The following is a 16,631-nucleotide window of genomic DNA, read 5'->3' as shown; positions in this document are numbered from 1 at the left end:
GAATCGAACCGGCAGCCTTCGGAGTTAGGAGCACGGAGCTCCAACTGCCTGAGCCACCGGGCTGGCCCATCTTTGGCCATTTTTAACACAAGACTCCATTGTGATTACATCAGAAAATTAAAGAAGGTTCACATATAAAGAATAAAAATGGGAAAACAGGCAAACATTCTGGAAAATAAAAACAATGACCCACAGCTGACACCATGTACTAAGACCCCCAGAACACATCACCCTGTCCATGAGCTCAGGGCGCCCTACAGGGTAGCCCCCCCCCCTTCACCACCCTCCATTAAGGGGTTTGGTGGCTGCTGTTCCCTGGGTCCCTGGGGAACTCACCGTTTATAGGGGTCATAGGTGGGACTGTCTCGGCGGGCATAGCTATGGAGAGAACGGGGTGGGACAAGTTGGGGTTTGGGATCTGAGCCGGCATGGAATTGGGCCCAACCTGGGCGCCCAAGGCCAGGCACTGGGCACAGTAATGAGAGGGCTGCCGCCACGTTATGGGCCCTGCCCTCATCCCTCTGCATACCCCACCACAGATCTGCCCAAAGCCTGATCCTCAACCCCACCCCCAAACAATGGCCAAGCCCATCCTGACCCTGAGCAGCAAAGACTTCAGCAGCCTTGGTCCTGCTTGGTCAGTGGACCCCTGACTAGAAATGTCCCTCCTCTCACTCCACACTTCCGGTTCTGCTAACTGGGTTCTGGCTTATCAATGATGACGACGATAAAATTAGAAGAACTAACATGTCTTAGATGATACCTGCACAGTCACACAGCTCATAAATGAAGGAGCTGGGATTCCAACCCAGGTCACGTGGCCCCAAGCTGGTGCTTTTCCACATTACAGTGACCTGCGCCTCCATGATGATGACAATGATAGTAAGAACCAGTGTGACTCTTGAATCAAAGTTTTCCAGACCCCACACCAAACTCTGAACCCACAAGTCGTTTAGGCCTCAGTCACTCTCCTTGAGCAGAGATGTGGTAAAAAGAGGCCTGGGTTTGCCTGGGGCCACCTGGCCTAAGAGGCTGTGGCAGACAGGCTCTCCGCACACCAGCCAGCCTCATCCAAACCAGCCTGAGACCTCAATGTGGGCACTAATATGGCCCTTCTCCTGGAGGGTGACAGTGCCCCTTTTCCAAAGGAGGAAACTGAAGCTTAAGAGAGGAAGTCACCTGCCCGAACTCTGACAGTGAGGAAACGGCCAAGCAGCCCACACCCCTCAACTCTTCCAGCCACCTTTCACCACCTCCCACTGGCTCCTAGAGAGCCTGGCAGGGACCCTGAGACCAGCAGAGTGAGAATGGCTGGCAGGGCAGGGCGTCCATACCCCTCAGGGCCAGTTTCTACTTCTAAAACTTCCGTATTCACTACCCCACTAGGACTCTCCGCAAAACACAAGTCTGCTCCCAAAGAGTCTTCCTGAGCTCCAGACCGCTCCCCCAGAGTCTGGGGGTCCCGAGGCGAGCCCAACCTACCTGGGTGGGCTGATTTTACGGCCCCTCAGCCGCTTCTCCCGGAACTCCCTCCGCTGGCGCCGGGAGCGACGGCCCTGGAGCAGGGTGGGGACCAGGCTGGTGAGGGAGGCGGAGGGAGGGAACACTCCTGCCCCCTCCCCGGCCGGCACAGCCCTCACCGAGTACATGGCCTTCTCCTCCTCAAGGGCCTTGGCATGTTTGATGGCCTCTGCCTCTTCTTTGTCCTTCCGGAGCATCCTGAAGGGAGGGATGAGGGTTACATGGGAGTAGGGGGCAGGCCAGAGGCAGAGTCATTGCAGGAGGTAAGGGACCCCACGCCATCCTCAGGCCTCACTCATGCAGCCCTGAGCACCTACTGCATGCCAGGTATTATTTCAGGTATTGGGGATTCAGTATTGAAAGAAAAAAAGAAGAAAAAAAAAGGCCTCATCCTCACGGATTTACACTCTGGGGAGAAGATGGACAATGACCATGGTAATGAAACACATGATATGTTAGATGGTGAACACCTGGACGGGAAAATAAATCACGGAGGGGGAAAGGAAGTGCCAGGGAACAGGGAGAAGCGGCAGCAGCTTTCAGCAGGGAGGTCAGAGACGCCACGAGGCAGTGACAGCAGACAACAGCCTGAGGAGTAAACTGCGCAGATGCTGGTGGAGCTCACAGCACACAGTGGCCCGGAGGCTGGGTGGGGCCTCGGGCACTTGAGGAGTAAGGAAGCCATGGCGCCTGGGCAGGGGTGGAGTGTGCAGGTGGACATGCAGAGGACCAGGCAGCTGAGATCTTATGACGAGGACACTGGCTGCCACTGAGTGAGGTGGAAGCCACACAGGGTTCTGAACGCAGGGTGCTGTGTTCAGACCTGGATTCAGATTCTGACTCACTACCCTGTTAGTTGGGGGCACTCTGTGCTCTGCACAGGGTGAAACGCAGGGCAGAGGCTCCACCAGCCAGGCGAGGGAATGACGCAGTGAACGAAGCCTCTCCACTAGAGGGCGCTGTCCACCAAGCCCAGGAGAGTCCTCCCCTCAGACCACCACAGGTGCCCCGGGGCTGGGGGTGGCAATCTCTGCCCAGGTGAAGCCAGGTTATGAGGCCCCGGCTCATGAGCTCAGAAGCCTATGTGTACAGCCCGTGGCGCACAGCCCATGGTGCACAGCCAGGCACACAAGCGCTCAGGAATGGGGTGGCTGTTAGAGTCAAGTAAAAGGACAGAGGTGCCAGGTCGAGTGGCAGGGGTGTCAGCCAGCAGGCCTCACCTGACGAAGTCGCCGTCAGCCATGCCATAGGTTGTGGCCTGTTTGTTGAGATCTGCCACCTGCTCCTGGTTCAGTTCGTCCACGTCCACCTCCACGTCTGCACCAAGAGAAAGGCTGTCAGGGGTCAAAGCCAAGCCAGGGGCTCAGGGAGAAGAGGGCAGTGCCCCGGAAGGTAGGGACGGGGGGCGCCCACCGGACTGGAGGCCTCTGTTGGGAGGGAACGAGTCAGCTCATGTCGGTGTCCCCAGGCTGGCGCAGGGCTTGGCCAGAAGTGGACACAATAAATGGTGGGGGTGGGGTGGGAGGTGATATGATGGACGAGTTCCCAAACGCGCCAGCAGTGGGGATGTCTGAGCAAGACGTGTGCAGGGAGTGAAGGGGGGAGCACTCGGGGACCCACAGGGTGGGCAGAGGCAGGCGCGTGGGTCGCAAGTGTTTAGGAGCTGGATGCATGGTGCAGAGGTGGAGGTGGGATGGACGCTTTCCATGTGTGCGTGGAAGCCACCAGCTGGCTGAGGGCTGGGATGAGAGGAGGAGGGAGAGATGGTGGATGTCTGGGTGGCTGGGGACTGAGGAAGGAGACCAGCGCGGGGTGAGGAATGGCTCTGTAACTAGATGAATACTTGTTTTCCAGAGGGGAGAGAAAGAGAAGGGGAAGGAGAGACGGAGCCAACCCAAGCGAAAGAGAACGGAGCCAGATCATAAAGCTGCGTCCTGGAAATGAAAGGACAGAGGGGAGCCGGGAACAGCACATGAGCGAGACGGAGGAGAGCAAAGGCTGGCGTGCCCTGGAGCAGGGGAGGGAGAGACGGGGCTCGTGAGCACGGGGCAGCCCACAGAGGGTGAGGGACGAGACACAAAACGATGCCCAGGGACTGCGGGGTGGGTGGGGAGGGCAGCGAGGGGACCCCACCGATGTCGGGGATGACCTCATCTTCATCAGAGTTGCTCTCCTCCTCGGCCGGTGACTCCTCCTCCTCCGGCTTCTCCGCCACCTTCTCTACCTCGGCCACCGTGCTGTCCTCATAGGTGTAGCCGATGGAAGCCTTCTTTTCCGCCAGCCTGGGACAGGGGAGCCCGTGAGCCAGGGCAGTGCCATGGGGAGAGGACACTGCACACCAACCAGCCGCTTGAGTTCCATGCGCCCTCGCCTCCAGGCCTTAAGCCTGGAACCCTCTGCGCCCGCCTCCCACCAACGTCTCCCTCTTCCTCCAGGCCCAGCTCCAATACCTCATCTTTAAGGAAGCTGCCCCACCGCCCAACCCCGCCAGCAAGGCCTTCCATGGTCCTGAGCTCCCGGCCCTGCCCAAGTTGGGTCATTCCTGTCAGGTCGGTCTCCCGCCACCACAGTCCCGTGAGGGCAGTGCCCAGTTATCTCGGGTAACACTGCGGCTAAGCTTGGCCCAGAACAGAACAGGGGCCGAGTGTGTGTCTGCTGCTGAATTTAGTCAGTATTTCCCGCTGCCTTCCCAGTGCCAGTCTTGTCCTAAAAGTGTGCTCTTGGATGAGGATTGCAGTCACATCCGAGAAAACTCTCCAGATGGAGAGAAGTAGCAAGCGTTAGGCTCACGAGGGGGGAAGCTCAGCAGCAGAGGGGAAGGAGTCAAGGTGCCAGGCGACTGCCGAACAGGAGGGATGGCAGTTGCCCTGGCGGAGGGGAAGGCCACCCCCAACAGAGGGAACAGCAAGTGCGAAGACTTGGTGGAGAGAGAAGTGAGACTGCCCAACTGCTGCTCTTCGGAGAAGGAGGTGGGGATCCCCCTGATCCAGGGTAAGGCCCCGCACCCCCAGCCATTCCTCAAAGGGCACAGCCTTGAGAAGCCCCTCTCCAGTGCCCTCGGCGGCTGCTGACTGCAAGCTTACTGCACGGCAGGCACAGAACAAGCACTTCACAAGCCCCATCTCCTGCCGTCCTCGCCACTCCATGCAGAAAGGCCTCCTGCTAGCCCCATCTTACAGAGGAGCACCCCAAAGGCACAGAGAGGGATGTCCTCACAGGCAGGATTTGAACCCAGGCCTGTCTCTGCGCACAGCCTGCTCTCTTAACTGTACCTCCCACCATTCTGCAAGTTTGAAAACCGTAAAGGTTTCACAACCTTTCCCCTCGGGCCGCTGCCTCCTCCTCTAAACATTAGGTGAGCACCCACTGTGTGCTGAGCCCCGGCCCAGCTCTGGGGAGACCAAGGTGGACAGGACGCATGAGGCCACGTCCTGGTCGGGCTCCCAGTCCTCCTGCCTCTCCCAGACCGTGACTCACTTCTTTTTCTCGTCCTCACTGGGTCTCTGGAGGCCTCCGTACAACTCGTCAATGTAGATCTGGTACAGGCACTGCTCCTCTGAGACTGTGGCAAGGCAAGAGGCACACGGGTCACAGGGGGCTGGGGACGCTGGGACTTCAGGGGGGACACAAGCACGCAGTGCGGTAGGAGGGCGGGTACAACCCAAGCGCAGTCATGAGCACAGTTACCAATTTCCAGATAATCACAAACTGTGTGTGGCAGGGCCCGGACTATACCACTGACTCGCCACGTGACCCTGGTCAAGAGACTTCACTGCTCTGTGCCTCAGTTTCCTTTTCAGTAAATCGGGACCACTGGCAAAGTGAATGCTTGGTCCTTGGGCACTGCTACTTTATCACTGTTAGGGAGGCCTCTGGATGGACACTTCAGAACTACAAACCCATCCTGAGTGCTGGACTGCAATGGGCCACTCCACTGTGTGCCTCTCTGTGGTTCAGGTTAAATTAAGTATGGTTGGGAACAATCGGGGCTCTTGATCACCCACAATACCCACCATGTGGGTACCAGACTAATACCAGTGGGTACACACTGGTACCATGTGTGTACCAGAGCCTTCCCTGATCTCACCCCGACTCACTGTGGGACCTGGGCAAGTCCCCTTCCCTCTGTGGGCCTCAGCTTTTCTATCTGGAAAGCAAGGTAAACGGGCCGGGCGAGCCGGGAAATGGCACAGTCTGGCCTTCCCTGGCTCCAGCAGCCAAGCCAGCTCCTGCTTATAGTGTACGAAGCCCCAGGGGAGAGACCCTGCTGACCTGCCACACAAGCTGCCTCGCTCTCCCTGCTCCAGCCAATCATGCCTTGCCTCTGTTCCCCCAGGGTGCCGTCCCCTTCCCAACAGGGCTGTTCTCCTATCCACTCTTCACTGACCCTAGCTCGGTCGGTCGGTCGGTCAAGCACCTCCGAGAACAACACTGTCCTAACACTGCCTTCCTTTGCAATCAGCACCCACTTTCATGGTTATATGGATGCTGCCTTCTCCTGCACTAGACCCTAGATCCCAGAAGTACCTGACAACCCACAGGTGCTCAGGAATTGTGGGAATGAGTGAATGAATACAGTCAGACAGAACAAAGAGAAACCCTGACTCCATCACCAAGAATCCGTATGGCCCTTGGTGAAGGCAAAAACCACAATGGTTGTCAACGATGATGAATTGCCCTGATTCTAAGGCCTTGCTGATTGCTAGAATTTGGGCAATCTTGGATTTCAGAGATGCTAAAACATCTAACTTTGAAACAAAGAAATATAGGAACAGCGAATCCACAGGGAAAGCTGACTATGCCAGGCTCGGTGCCAGGGCTTTATGCACCCCTCAGAAGCCTCACAACCATCCCGTGGGACAGAACCCATCATTACCACCCTTCTCCAGGATGGCTGCTGGAGCCAGGGAGGGCCGGACTATGTCACCTCTCGGCTCGCCCAGCCCATCTACCTTGCTTTCCAGACAGAAAAGCTGAGGCCCAGAGGGAGGAAGGAGACCAAGACCCACCAGGCCAAGGGACTCGTGTGGCCCGTCCTCCCCTAACTCCACAGGGAAACCCAGGAAGCGGAGGCTCCAAGTCCCTGGGAGGCGGGCGAGAGTGCGAGCTGGCCCTCAGGTGGCAGCACTGATCAAGGGCAGGGTGAGAACTGCAGCTCCATGGACAGTGTCCCACAACCCGAGCCTCACCACCCTCGTCTGTAAAGTGGGTCGGTGCTTGTGCACGTGTAATGAGACAACACAGACACAAAAGTCCACGTCTGCCAGGGTCCGAACCTCCCCGGGCAAACCCGAGCAGGGAAGTCTCCCTGGGCCTGTGTGCTCTCATTGGAAGCGGCAACGGCACTGGCGTGGAGAACAATACTGGACACATGTGAAAGCTTGGCAAACTATCCAAGTCTGTTTAAATAACTGTTTAAAACCAGGAGCGATTTCCTCTTCAGAGCTGACACTCTGACCCATGCAGGCAGGGGAAACACACAGATGGGAAAAAATGTGTCATTCTAATTCTCCCCCATTTTTTAAAGAAACAAGACTACAGAGTCAGGGGGCCTGGGACGCGGAAGCAACCTGGGCAGGACCATGTCGTTCAGCAGCTCAGGAGGCTGAACCCATTCCAGAGACGGAGGCCCCAAGAGGGACAGAGCTGGGACCAAGGCCAGGGCCCCTTAGCAGAAAGCGGCAGGAGACACCTTTTCCTCCCCAGCCTGTCTAGGTCTTCCAGCCTCCAGGGACCCGCCACCGCCCGCAGCCCACATCACTCACTGCCAGCGAAGTCGTTCTGCACCAGGCCTCGGTAGCGTTCGTAGTTACATTTCCGCTCGTCCGATTCCTGTTCTGGGGAGCTTTGGCAGACGTCAAGGTCTTGGGATTAGAATGAGGGCAGACCCCACCCTAGGTGAGCAGGATGGGGTCTGAGGGGCCCAGCTCAGACTGGGGAACGGTGGGATGGCGTGCTCCCCAATTGCACACCTTCTTCCTTTCCAGGAAGGTGGCACAGGCAAGGGTCAGACTCCCCGCCCGGCAAGCCCTGGGGGAGGCAGCTTACATGGTGGTGAGCAGTGGGGGCGTGTAGTCAGGGATGTGGTCCAGGTGGGCACGGACATCAAAGCGGTCAATCATGTTGTTGGTGTCCCCCTGCCAGGGCATCCTGAAGTGGGGAGCAGGGGCGCAAGGCGCTTAGGGTCCCCACTGTCCAGGACACGAGGCACCTGTTCCCTGCCACCTCAAGCTTGGGAGCCTGGCCCTCAGCCCGCTGAGCCCCACGCCTTCCCCTCCACCTCTCACTCCCGCAGGCTGCAAACCTGCCTGAATAGCGGGCCTGAGTATTTCTCAGAACCAAGGCCAGAGCGGGGAACTTGAACCAGGTCCCAGGAGACACTTGCCAAGCCCCAGTACCTGAAACATCCCCTCCTGCCACCTACTCCCTGCTTTGCTTTGGCGTCAGACGCCGGCCCCGGCCCCACCCATTCCCCTCTAAGTCTTCCAACCACCACTGCTCCCTGGGGCCTCTATCCCAACCCTTGTTGGCTCTCCTTAGCTGGTGACCGTCACCTTCCCAAGCAGGCCACGCCTTGCCTACCTGAGTCCCCGAAGGTTTCTACATCCCCAGGTCCCTTCTGACCCCAACACTCAGTGACAGACACTACCTAGCCCCCCAAACTCAGTCTTACATGTTAACGGGGCTCTCTGCAGCCAGCGCAACTGCAGAATCCAGATGTACCTTGCAAGCTCGGCCATGTACCTGCAGGAACTGGGCTGGGTCCTTCTTCTGCAAGGGTGGACAGGACGGAGGTCACCTCCCAAATGAACTGCAAACCTTGCCCACCAACCCCCACCAAAACCAAGTTCAGCAGTGAACTCACCTCTGAGGTCAGGCAGGCCATACCTCAGAGGTGAACTACCCTGCATAGGGTGGCAGCACTAATGGGGGCCACCAACCTCTGGGAACGAGGGAAGGGTTTCCTCTCGAGGTGGTGGCAAGGAGCTCTGAGCTGGCCCAATCTCCTGCACAGCCAGTACCAGGACCTCCCTTCCTAAAATATTACCCCCCAACTCTTCAAGCCCCACCCACCCCAGGGCCACTCATTCAGAGCCAGGTGTGAGCACTTCAGCCTGGGCCAGCCTCTAAGACACCAGGACTGACAAGTACAGGAAAAGATGATCAGTGTCACTAGTCATCAGGGAAATACTAGTCAGAACCACAAGACACCACTCTGCACTCAGTAGGATGGCTAAAATGGAAAGGACAGACAATCACAAGTATTGACAAGAATGTGGAGAAATTAGGTTCTTCAAAAAGTTAAACAAAAAATGACCACGTGACCCAGCAATTCCACTCCTAGGTAGACGCCTAATAGAACTGAAAACAGATACTCAAATACTTGTACCGTGTTTCCCCAAAAATGAGACCTGGCCAGACAATCAGCTCTAACGCGTCTTTTGGAGCAAAAATTGGTATAAGACCCGGCATTTATTATAATTATTCTATTCTATTCTATTCTATTCTATTCTATTCTATTCTATTCTACCAGGTCGTATATTACAGCAAAATAAGACCGGGTCTTATATTAACTTTTGCATTAGAGCTGACTGTCCGGCTAGGTCTTATTTTCGGGGAAACACGGTAGACAAACACTCACAGCAGCATCACTCACGGGAGCCAAAAGGTGGACCCCATCCAAATGGCCATCAGAGGCTGACAGATAAAATACAGTGCATCCAGACAATGGGATATTGTTTGGCATAAAAAGAAACAAAGCACTGAACCCTGACGCTACAACACAGGTGAACTCCCAGAACACTACGCTCGCTGAAGGAAGTCGGACACAAAAGGCCATACGTTGTTTGATCCCATTTATGTGAAATGTTCAGAACAGGCAAATCCAGAGACAGACAGCAGAACAGTGGTTACCCCGGGCTGGGAAGTTTGGGGAGGGGGAGGAAGGATGACTGATGGCTAATGGGTACAGGGTTTCTTCTTGAGGTCGTGAAATTTTCTAAAATTAGACTGTGGTGATGGTTGCACAACTTAAATATACTGAAAACCACTTAACTGTACACATGAAAGGAGTATTGTGTGGTATGCGAATTGTATCTCCAAAAAGCTGCTTTAAAAAAGAAGTTACTAACATGGAGGAGAATATCCCCGAGTCTGCGCCCCTCAGGCCTGAGCCCTCCTGTGGGGCTCACAATTCCAAGGCACCGTCACGGGGGCAGGAAAGGAGCCAATGTAGCAGCAGCAGCAGCTCCATGCTGAGCAGCCCACGTGCTGGGCCCTGGCTGCGCTCCAGCTACGTGCCATGTCGGAGGGCCCAGCATTAAAGCCTGGCCACGCTTCGGCAGCACCTCCCAGCACCCAACCCCTGCCCACCGCTGCTACTCCCAGTCAGCACCTCCTCTCACTGGGACCACACGGCAGCCTCCTCTAGGGCCCCTGCTGCCACCCTCCCCCTCTGTTCTCTGTTCTCCACGCGCTGGTCAGGGGGTTCTGCTAAAACCTATTAGGCTGTGTTCCCCTGCTAAGAGCCTCTCTGCCTTCTCTCCAGCTCTGCTCCATGCAGCCCGCCAGCCCCACGCTCCGCTCAATCTAACTACGTTTGCTCTGCCCTCGGCCTGCAACGCACTTGCGCATGGTTGCCCCTTCAATTTTGTCAGATCTTCTAGAAGCCTTCCCGGTCAACTCTATCTAAATAGCTCGCCCCACAAGCCCTCATTTCCTCTGTCTCCCTGACCCACTGTTTGCTTCAGAGTACCTACCACCACCCGATCGTACCCCTCATGTTCACCGATCTCCTGTTTCCCACACTTCACTTCCCCTGGGCAGGGATCTCTGTTCACTGTCGTATCCCCAGGGCCTAGAACGGTTTGGGCCACAGCAGGCACTCAGGAACACTCATTACAGGTGAGGAGAATGAGCCCCCCCCCAGGAAAACCCCACAATATCAGGTTTCCGAGATCCTGCCATCTCCCATACCAACCCCAGCCAGCAGATAAGCAGGAGCCCCTGCCACTGCAAGGCGCTGAGGAGGACACTCAGCAATGGCCACTGCTGTACCGGGCCACTGTCTATCCTGCGTTCTCTATGTGCCAGGCACTGGGCCATTACTGTCCTCATTTCATACCTGACCAAGTGAAGGGGGGATACGCCCAAGGCCGCAGGGGTGGCACTACTGGAATCTAACTCCGTACCCCACACTTCACCCGTCTCCCTCATTTCCTCCTTGGCCACTGGCCAAGTCTAAGGCCAAGACCCTCCTCACACTCCTGAGGCTGCTTCAGGCCAAATGCCCAGTTCCCACAGCCAAGACTCTGGGCAGGATGGACTTTGGCAGGGACTGGGAAGCCACTGGCAGTGCTGGTATTGCACAAAGGAAAAAGCACTTGGCTGGGGGTAAAACCTGGGTCCAGAACCTGGCTCCACTGGGAGGCTCTGGACAAGTCAACTAACTGTACTAAAAGCCAGGCATTGACTAAGTGTTTCATGTGCATTTTCTCAAACTTCTCAACCATGGGAGAAAGGTGCTACTCTTGTCCCCATGTTCCAGATGAGGAAACTGAGGCTCAGAGGGGTGAGGCCACTTGCTTGAGATCACATCAGTAATAAGCAGAATTAGGATTTGACTACTTTAGGTACCTCATATACCATGTTTTCTCCCAAAGTAAGACCTAGCCGGACAATCAGCTCTAATGCGTCTTTTGGAGCAAAAATTAATATAAGACCCGGTCTTATAGTAAAATAAGACCGGGTCTTACATAATACCCAGTCTTAATCTTTGCTCCAAAAGACACATTAGAGCTGATTGTCCGGCTAGGTCTTATTTTCAGGGAAACAGGGTATGTGGAATCTTGCAGTGTTTCTTTTCGTGACTGACCTATTTCACTAGGCATAATGTCCTCACAGTTCCTCCATGTGACACCATTTCCTTCCTTCTTAAGGCTGAATAATATTCCACTGCATACATATACATTTTCTTTATCCATTCATCAGTCAATGTACAATAAGCTTGTTTTCCCATCTTGGCTATGGTTCAATGACACTGCAGTGAACACGGAGTACAAATAGTTCTTCAAGATCTAAAATCCATCGTTAACCACAGGATATTCTGCCTCCAGGGACCGATGGGGTCAGGAGTTCTTCACGGAGTCTTTCACTCACTCATCCCACAGTTAAGCAGGCACCTGCTATGTGGAGGCTCTGTGCTAGGGCCACGGCAGTGATGGAGCTAGCACCAGCCCTGCCCTCACGGCTCAAAGTCCAGTGTGGAGGACAGACCGTCTCACATGGTCATGACCTACAGTGGGCAGCACTGGGATGGGGGACTGAGACCTGAGACCTGTTTATTTCCCACTTTCATATCAACGTTCTGTTTCTTTATGCAAACCACTGATTAAAGAAGAAGGTGGGGGTGGCCGGTTGGCTCAGTTGGTTAGCGTGCAGTGCTCATAACACCAAGGTCGCTGGTTCGATCCCCCCATGCGCCACTGTGAGCTGCACCCTCCACAACTAGATTGAAACAACTACTTGACTTGGAGCTGACAGGTTCTGGAAAAACACACTGTCACCCAATTTAAAAAAATAATAACAACACATAATAATAATAATAAAAGAAGGTTGACAAGGACAGGAGCAATGACAGAACCAAGGTCCACACATCAGGAGCAGAAAACCAGCTGTCTGCGAGAGAAGCCGTTCAGCGTACCTCAGCTTCTTCAGCACTCACCCCCCAGCCTCCTCTCTCGGCCCAAGAATAAGATGAGAGACCATGAGAGCGGCCCATCCCCTCCTCAAAGCAGCCACCAGTCACTGCCACCGTCCACAGCTTGGTGGCTCAGATCCAAATGCTGACCACGTGCACGTATGGGGACAACGACGGCTTGTACAGACCAGTACCGCAACGCACCCCACACTGTTCTTGTTCTTGAAGCTCCTACCCGTCACTCCCAGTGAGAGGGGCTGCTCACCACCACTGTCCCGAGGGGAAAATAAAGCTGAAGGAGCTTCCCACTAACGAGGAGAGCCTGGAGTCCCAATCCCAGCCTTCTTTTCTTTCTTCTACACCATCCATCGACCTGGACACAAATCCCAGCTCTACGTGGCAGCAGGAACAACTTCAGTAACAACAAGAACTAGCATTTACTGAGAAAGTTGCCCTGAGCAGACCCACACGCAGTGGTCTATGCGCCCAATCGTACTGAACACCCCAATGGTCCTGTGAGGGAACGACGCTCGTTCCCCCATCACCACCGCCATCACCACCACTTGTGGCAGACCATGGACTGGAAACCAACATCCAAGCCCCTTCTCCAATGGCAAACAGGACTCCTAATATATCTGGCACAAAGGCCAAGCAATAAAGAAGTCTACACCTCTTAGCCTTCTTTGCAGCTGTATGTGACCACAGGACTACTTTCTGGCCAGCAAGACATGAGGAAGTGGCATGTGCAAACATCTGGAAACTCATAACAATTGGCCTGAGCACCGTCACCGTGGTCCCTTCTCCGTCCCTTCTTCCTCCTTCCTGCTGGATAAAATGAAGACGGTGGCTAAAGCTTGAGCAGCCCCCTGACACCTTGAGACAGCACTGGGAAGAGAAGCCATGCACAGCTAAACAACAAAATGGTCCCTGAGCAGAACTGGCTACCTCTGGGTTTTCTCTGTGGAAAACGAAACAAACTTCTATTTTGTTTAAGCCACTGATGTTTCGGGTTTATATTTTTCACCGCCAGAACTGATTCTACATGCCACAGTGGTACTTCACATGCAGATCAGACAACCAGGCTCAGGGAGACAGTCACTCTCCCAAAGTCACACTATCCCTCAGTGGAATAGCTGGAATTTGAACCCAGAGCTCTATGACTCCAAACTCTAAGGACCTAACCATTTTGGCATTCTGCCTCCTGGCTGTGTTACCTCGGACAAGTTGCTGCACCTCTCTGAACTTCTATTTCTGCAGTAGAAAGCCCAGGTGAAGAGCTATGAGAGAGTGAGGGGGCCAGCTCCGCCCGCTTGCTGTGGCCCTGACTCTCTGGGCCTCAGTGTGCTCATCTGATCTATGGCGGGGATAAGAGCCGCCTCCTAGGCTGGGGGGAGGGTTTGATGGAGCAGAGGTACACATCAAGTGCTCCGCACAGTGATTAAAACGCAAAAGCTCACCGGCATCAGCCGTTAGCATCAGCCTCACCTTTAACCTCCCAGGGCGGCTGAAAGGACTAGAAAGAATGTGCCACAGTGGCAGGCGCTGGGTCTTTGGCCGCAATTCATTCCTGAGCACTGGCTGTGTTCCTGGCCCACGGCTGGGGCCTCAACTATCACCAACATAGACTTAGGCCCTGCCCTTGTGGTCACAGTTATTCTGACACCACCAGAGACGGGGTCTCCCTCTAGCCCAGTGCTTCCTTCATGGGCAGTGAGGAGCCCTCAGGGATTCCTCCCCTAGGGTGACAGCAGCTTCTGGCCCACAGTGACTGTGAGAATTCAAAGAAATCACTCATCTAAAGCTCTTCTCATACAGCCTGGTGCCTGAGAAGGATCAATTAAAATCGTAACTGCTATTGTTAACATTGTTTTAGTTCATCTGTCTTTTCAAAATGTGTTGGGCCAGAGCTTGGTACGCAAGTGTGACCCAAATACACCTACCTAGTCGCCAGTCGTAGAGAGCTGGATAGGTATGTTACATGCAAAGGTGGAAGGACAGGGTGCTATGACAGCACTTACAGGACACCTGACTGAGTGATGGAGATGAGGGAAGACTCCCCTGAGGACTGAGATCTGACAGGTGAGCCAGGTACAGGAAGAGCACCGGCAAAGGCGCGGTGGCCACAGAGGGCTGTACACTTCTGGCAGGTAAACTTCTCGATACACCCTTTGTGTTAGAGAACGTTGCCTAGGCAGTGAGGAGACCAGATGGCTCGGCAAAGGAGCCAGGCAGAGCAGGGTGGCGTGAGGGAGGCCAGACCAGCAGGGCCCTGCGGGCTAGGTGGAGGAGCCTGGGTTTTCCCTCAAGGGCACTAGGGAGCCATGGAGGAGTTCTGAGCAAAGGAGGGACATGGTCAGCTTTGTGTTTTAAAAAACCTCTCTGGCCCCGCTGAGGAGGGTGGGTTGGAGGGAGCAGGACTGGAGGCTGCGAGACCAGGGAGGAGGCTGGGGCAGCGATGCAGTAGCAAATGGGAATGTTTATATTAATATCATCAAACAGAAGACGTAACCCAACACTAAAGTGCCACTTCAAGTTAGAGTCACGAGGACAAGTAGGAGTTAAACAGGTGAGGGAGAGCATTACAGGCACAATGCCCTGCGGTGGTAGAGACACAGGAAAGGACACTGGAGCTACCCAAGGATGAAGCTGAGTGGCTGATGGAGGCTAGACCACAAGGGCCTTTTAGGTCACGGGATCAAGTGTGCTCTCTCTAAAAGCAACTGAAGCATCACACAGGAGAGGGAAGTGGTCAGCGTTCATTTGATGAATACCGACGGCACTCCTGCAGGGTGCCAAGCCAAACCTCGAGAACAGCTGAGCTTCTCTGGGAGCACTGCGGATACAGCCCTAAGACAGACAGACTGCATTCCAGAGCTGGCCAGTGTGACATACGACCTCCTGCGAGTGTTACCCAGACCTTCCTCCCAACACCAGCTCTGAGGCCACACCAAACTGCTCTTTGCTCTAACAACCAGAATGTGGCAGGGTTTTACCAATGCATAAACCGATGACTGAATGCAACCCTGAGGAAACTGGGCTCTTATCCTGGCATGTTTCCAAAGCCAAATTTTACCAGGATGACCAGGGCCCCACCCTGCAGGGGAGCTCCCACCCCAGACTGAAAGCCAGGTACTCACAATCTTTTCATAGTACTCCCGCCGCCGCTCTGCCCTCTTCTTGTAGTCAACCATCATGCCTCGAAGCTTCCGCTCGTGCTTCCGAGCCTCGTGCCACATGGTGGAGAGGCCAGGCCTGAGGCCTCCACCTGGGGGATGAGGACAGGGGAACGTCAGATGGGCTGTAAAACCCGTATGCGCAGAATCAAAGTCACTTAAGTTGGTGACAAAGCGGACCCTAAACGCCAGCTTCAGGGGGAGCAACGAGGCTGCAGAACCAAGCACCAGGTGCTCAGGGGGGTCCCTGACAACTTTGAGCCAGCAGCCTGGGCATTCTGAAAACCCCCCAGGTGATTGTGGGGTGAGCCTCCACGTCCGGGAAAGGAATTCAAGAACCTGGAATCAAGGATGAAAGGTTTTGGAACGGAAGGAGCGCGAGTTTGAAGTAAGGTCTGGACGCAGACCCTGAGCAGCCGGGGCCTGGAGCTCAAGGGACGGAAGGAGCTGCAACGGCTCCTGCCGGGGGTCTTCCGTGGGGATGGCGATGGATTGTAGGGGATGCAGGTGAAGGCAGGGGTCGGAAAGGGAGAACTCAACACTTGATGGGTAGAGAGTTGTGGCACAGAGATGGAGTGCGAGGGCAGATGAAGGGCGTGGAGGGAAGACGACGCCGCCTGCGGGAGGGGGCCCTGGGGGAGGGCAGGAAGAAAAGACCAGAACGGGGCTGAAGTCTAAAGAAGGAATCTGAATGGGGCGGGAGGGGGGCGTAAAAAGGGGAGCAGAGGCTGGAGGAGGAGGGGCCGGCACACTGGAGGCCGTGGGGTGAGTTTAGGGCCGAGGCTCGTGGGCAGGGACGAAGCCCGGGGATGTGGAAATGACTCCAGGACTCGGCCTCCGCCTGAGGGTTCGGGCTGTTTTTTTGACAAGGGGGCGGGACCTGTGGCCGTGGCCGGGTCGAACCCGGCGAGTTCCGGCCCACCGCGGGGGCAGGGGCGCGGCCTGAGGCCCCGCAGGCCGTGAGATGCGCGGGGTGGGCGGCCCTGAGCGCCGCAGCCGAACAGAGGTTCACAGCAGCCGGGGGAGGGGCCGAGGCCAGGGCGAAGCCGGGCTGATGCCACCCAAAGGCCGGGAGATCGGGGCCCGCCGTCTGCACTCACCGGCCCGTCGCCGCCTGCCACCGCGGCGCTCGCGCGCGTCCCGCACCGGAAGCGGAAGTGGGAGGACGCGCGAAGGAGGAGGGGTGGAGCGTGGCAGAGCGCACTTCCGCTAACGCGAGAGGAGGGCGGGGCCTGGAG

General features: G+C 55.7%; 1 protein-coding gene across 4 annotated transcripts in view; it reads right to left on the bottom strand.

Annotated features, from left to right (window-relative positions):
• Nucleotides 1–16,552, bottom strand: part of CLASRP (CLK4 associating serine/arginine rich protein) — a 24,638-nt gene extending 8,086 nt beyond the window's left edge. For 2 of the 4 annotated variants that reach the window (XR_013992204.1, XM_081032570.1), the window contains exons 1-11: nt 16,494–16,552; nt 15,358–15,485; nt 8,195–8,292; nt 7,570–7,671; nt 7,287–7,366; nt 4,999–5,083; nt 3,655–3,803; nt 2,742–2,838; nt 1,641–1,719; nt 1,483–1,556; nt 337–378 (exon numbers count right to left, since the gene is read on the bottom strand). Coding sequence is in view for 3 of the 4 variants with exons in the window: in XM_081032570.1 (XP_080888696.1) it covers nt 337–378; nt 1,483–1,556; nt 1,641–1,719; nt 2,742–2,838; nt 3,655–3,803; nt 4,999–5,083; nt 7,287–7,366; nt 7,570–7,671; nt 8,195–8,292; nt 15,358–15,456 (905 nt within the window). In the remaining variant the exon portion in view is untranslated. Of the gene's footprint in view, nt 1–336; nt 379–1,482; nt 1,557–1,640; nt 1,720–2,741; nt 2,839–3,654; nt 3,804–4,998; nt 5,084–7,286; nt 7,367–7,569; nt 7,672–8,194; nt 8,293–15,357; nt 15,486–15,732; nt 15,755–16,273; nt 16,297–16,493 lie in introns of those variants that run through there. The other 2 variants (XM_081032571.1, XM_081032572.1) reach the window with 2 other exon arrangements.
• Nucleotides 16,553–16,631: the final 79 nt, after the last annotated feature.

Source organism: Rhinolophus hipposideros (assembly GCF_964194185.1).
Source record: "Rhinolophus hipposideros genome assembly, chromosome: 21".
NCBI lineage: Eukaryota > Metazoa > Chordata > Mammalia > Chiroptera > Rhinolophidae > Rhinolophus > Rhinolophus hipposideros.
The sequence above is the reverse complement of the archived record's forward strand: the minus strand, read 5'-3'. Positions and strand labels throughout refer to the sequence as shown.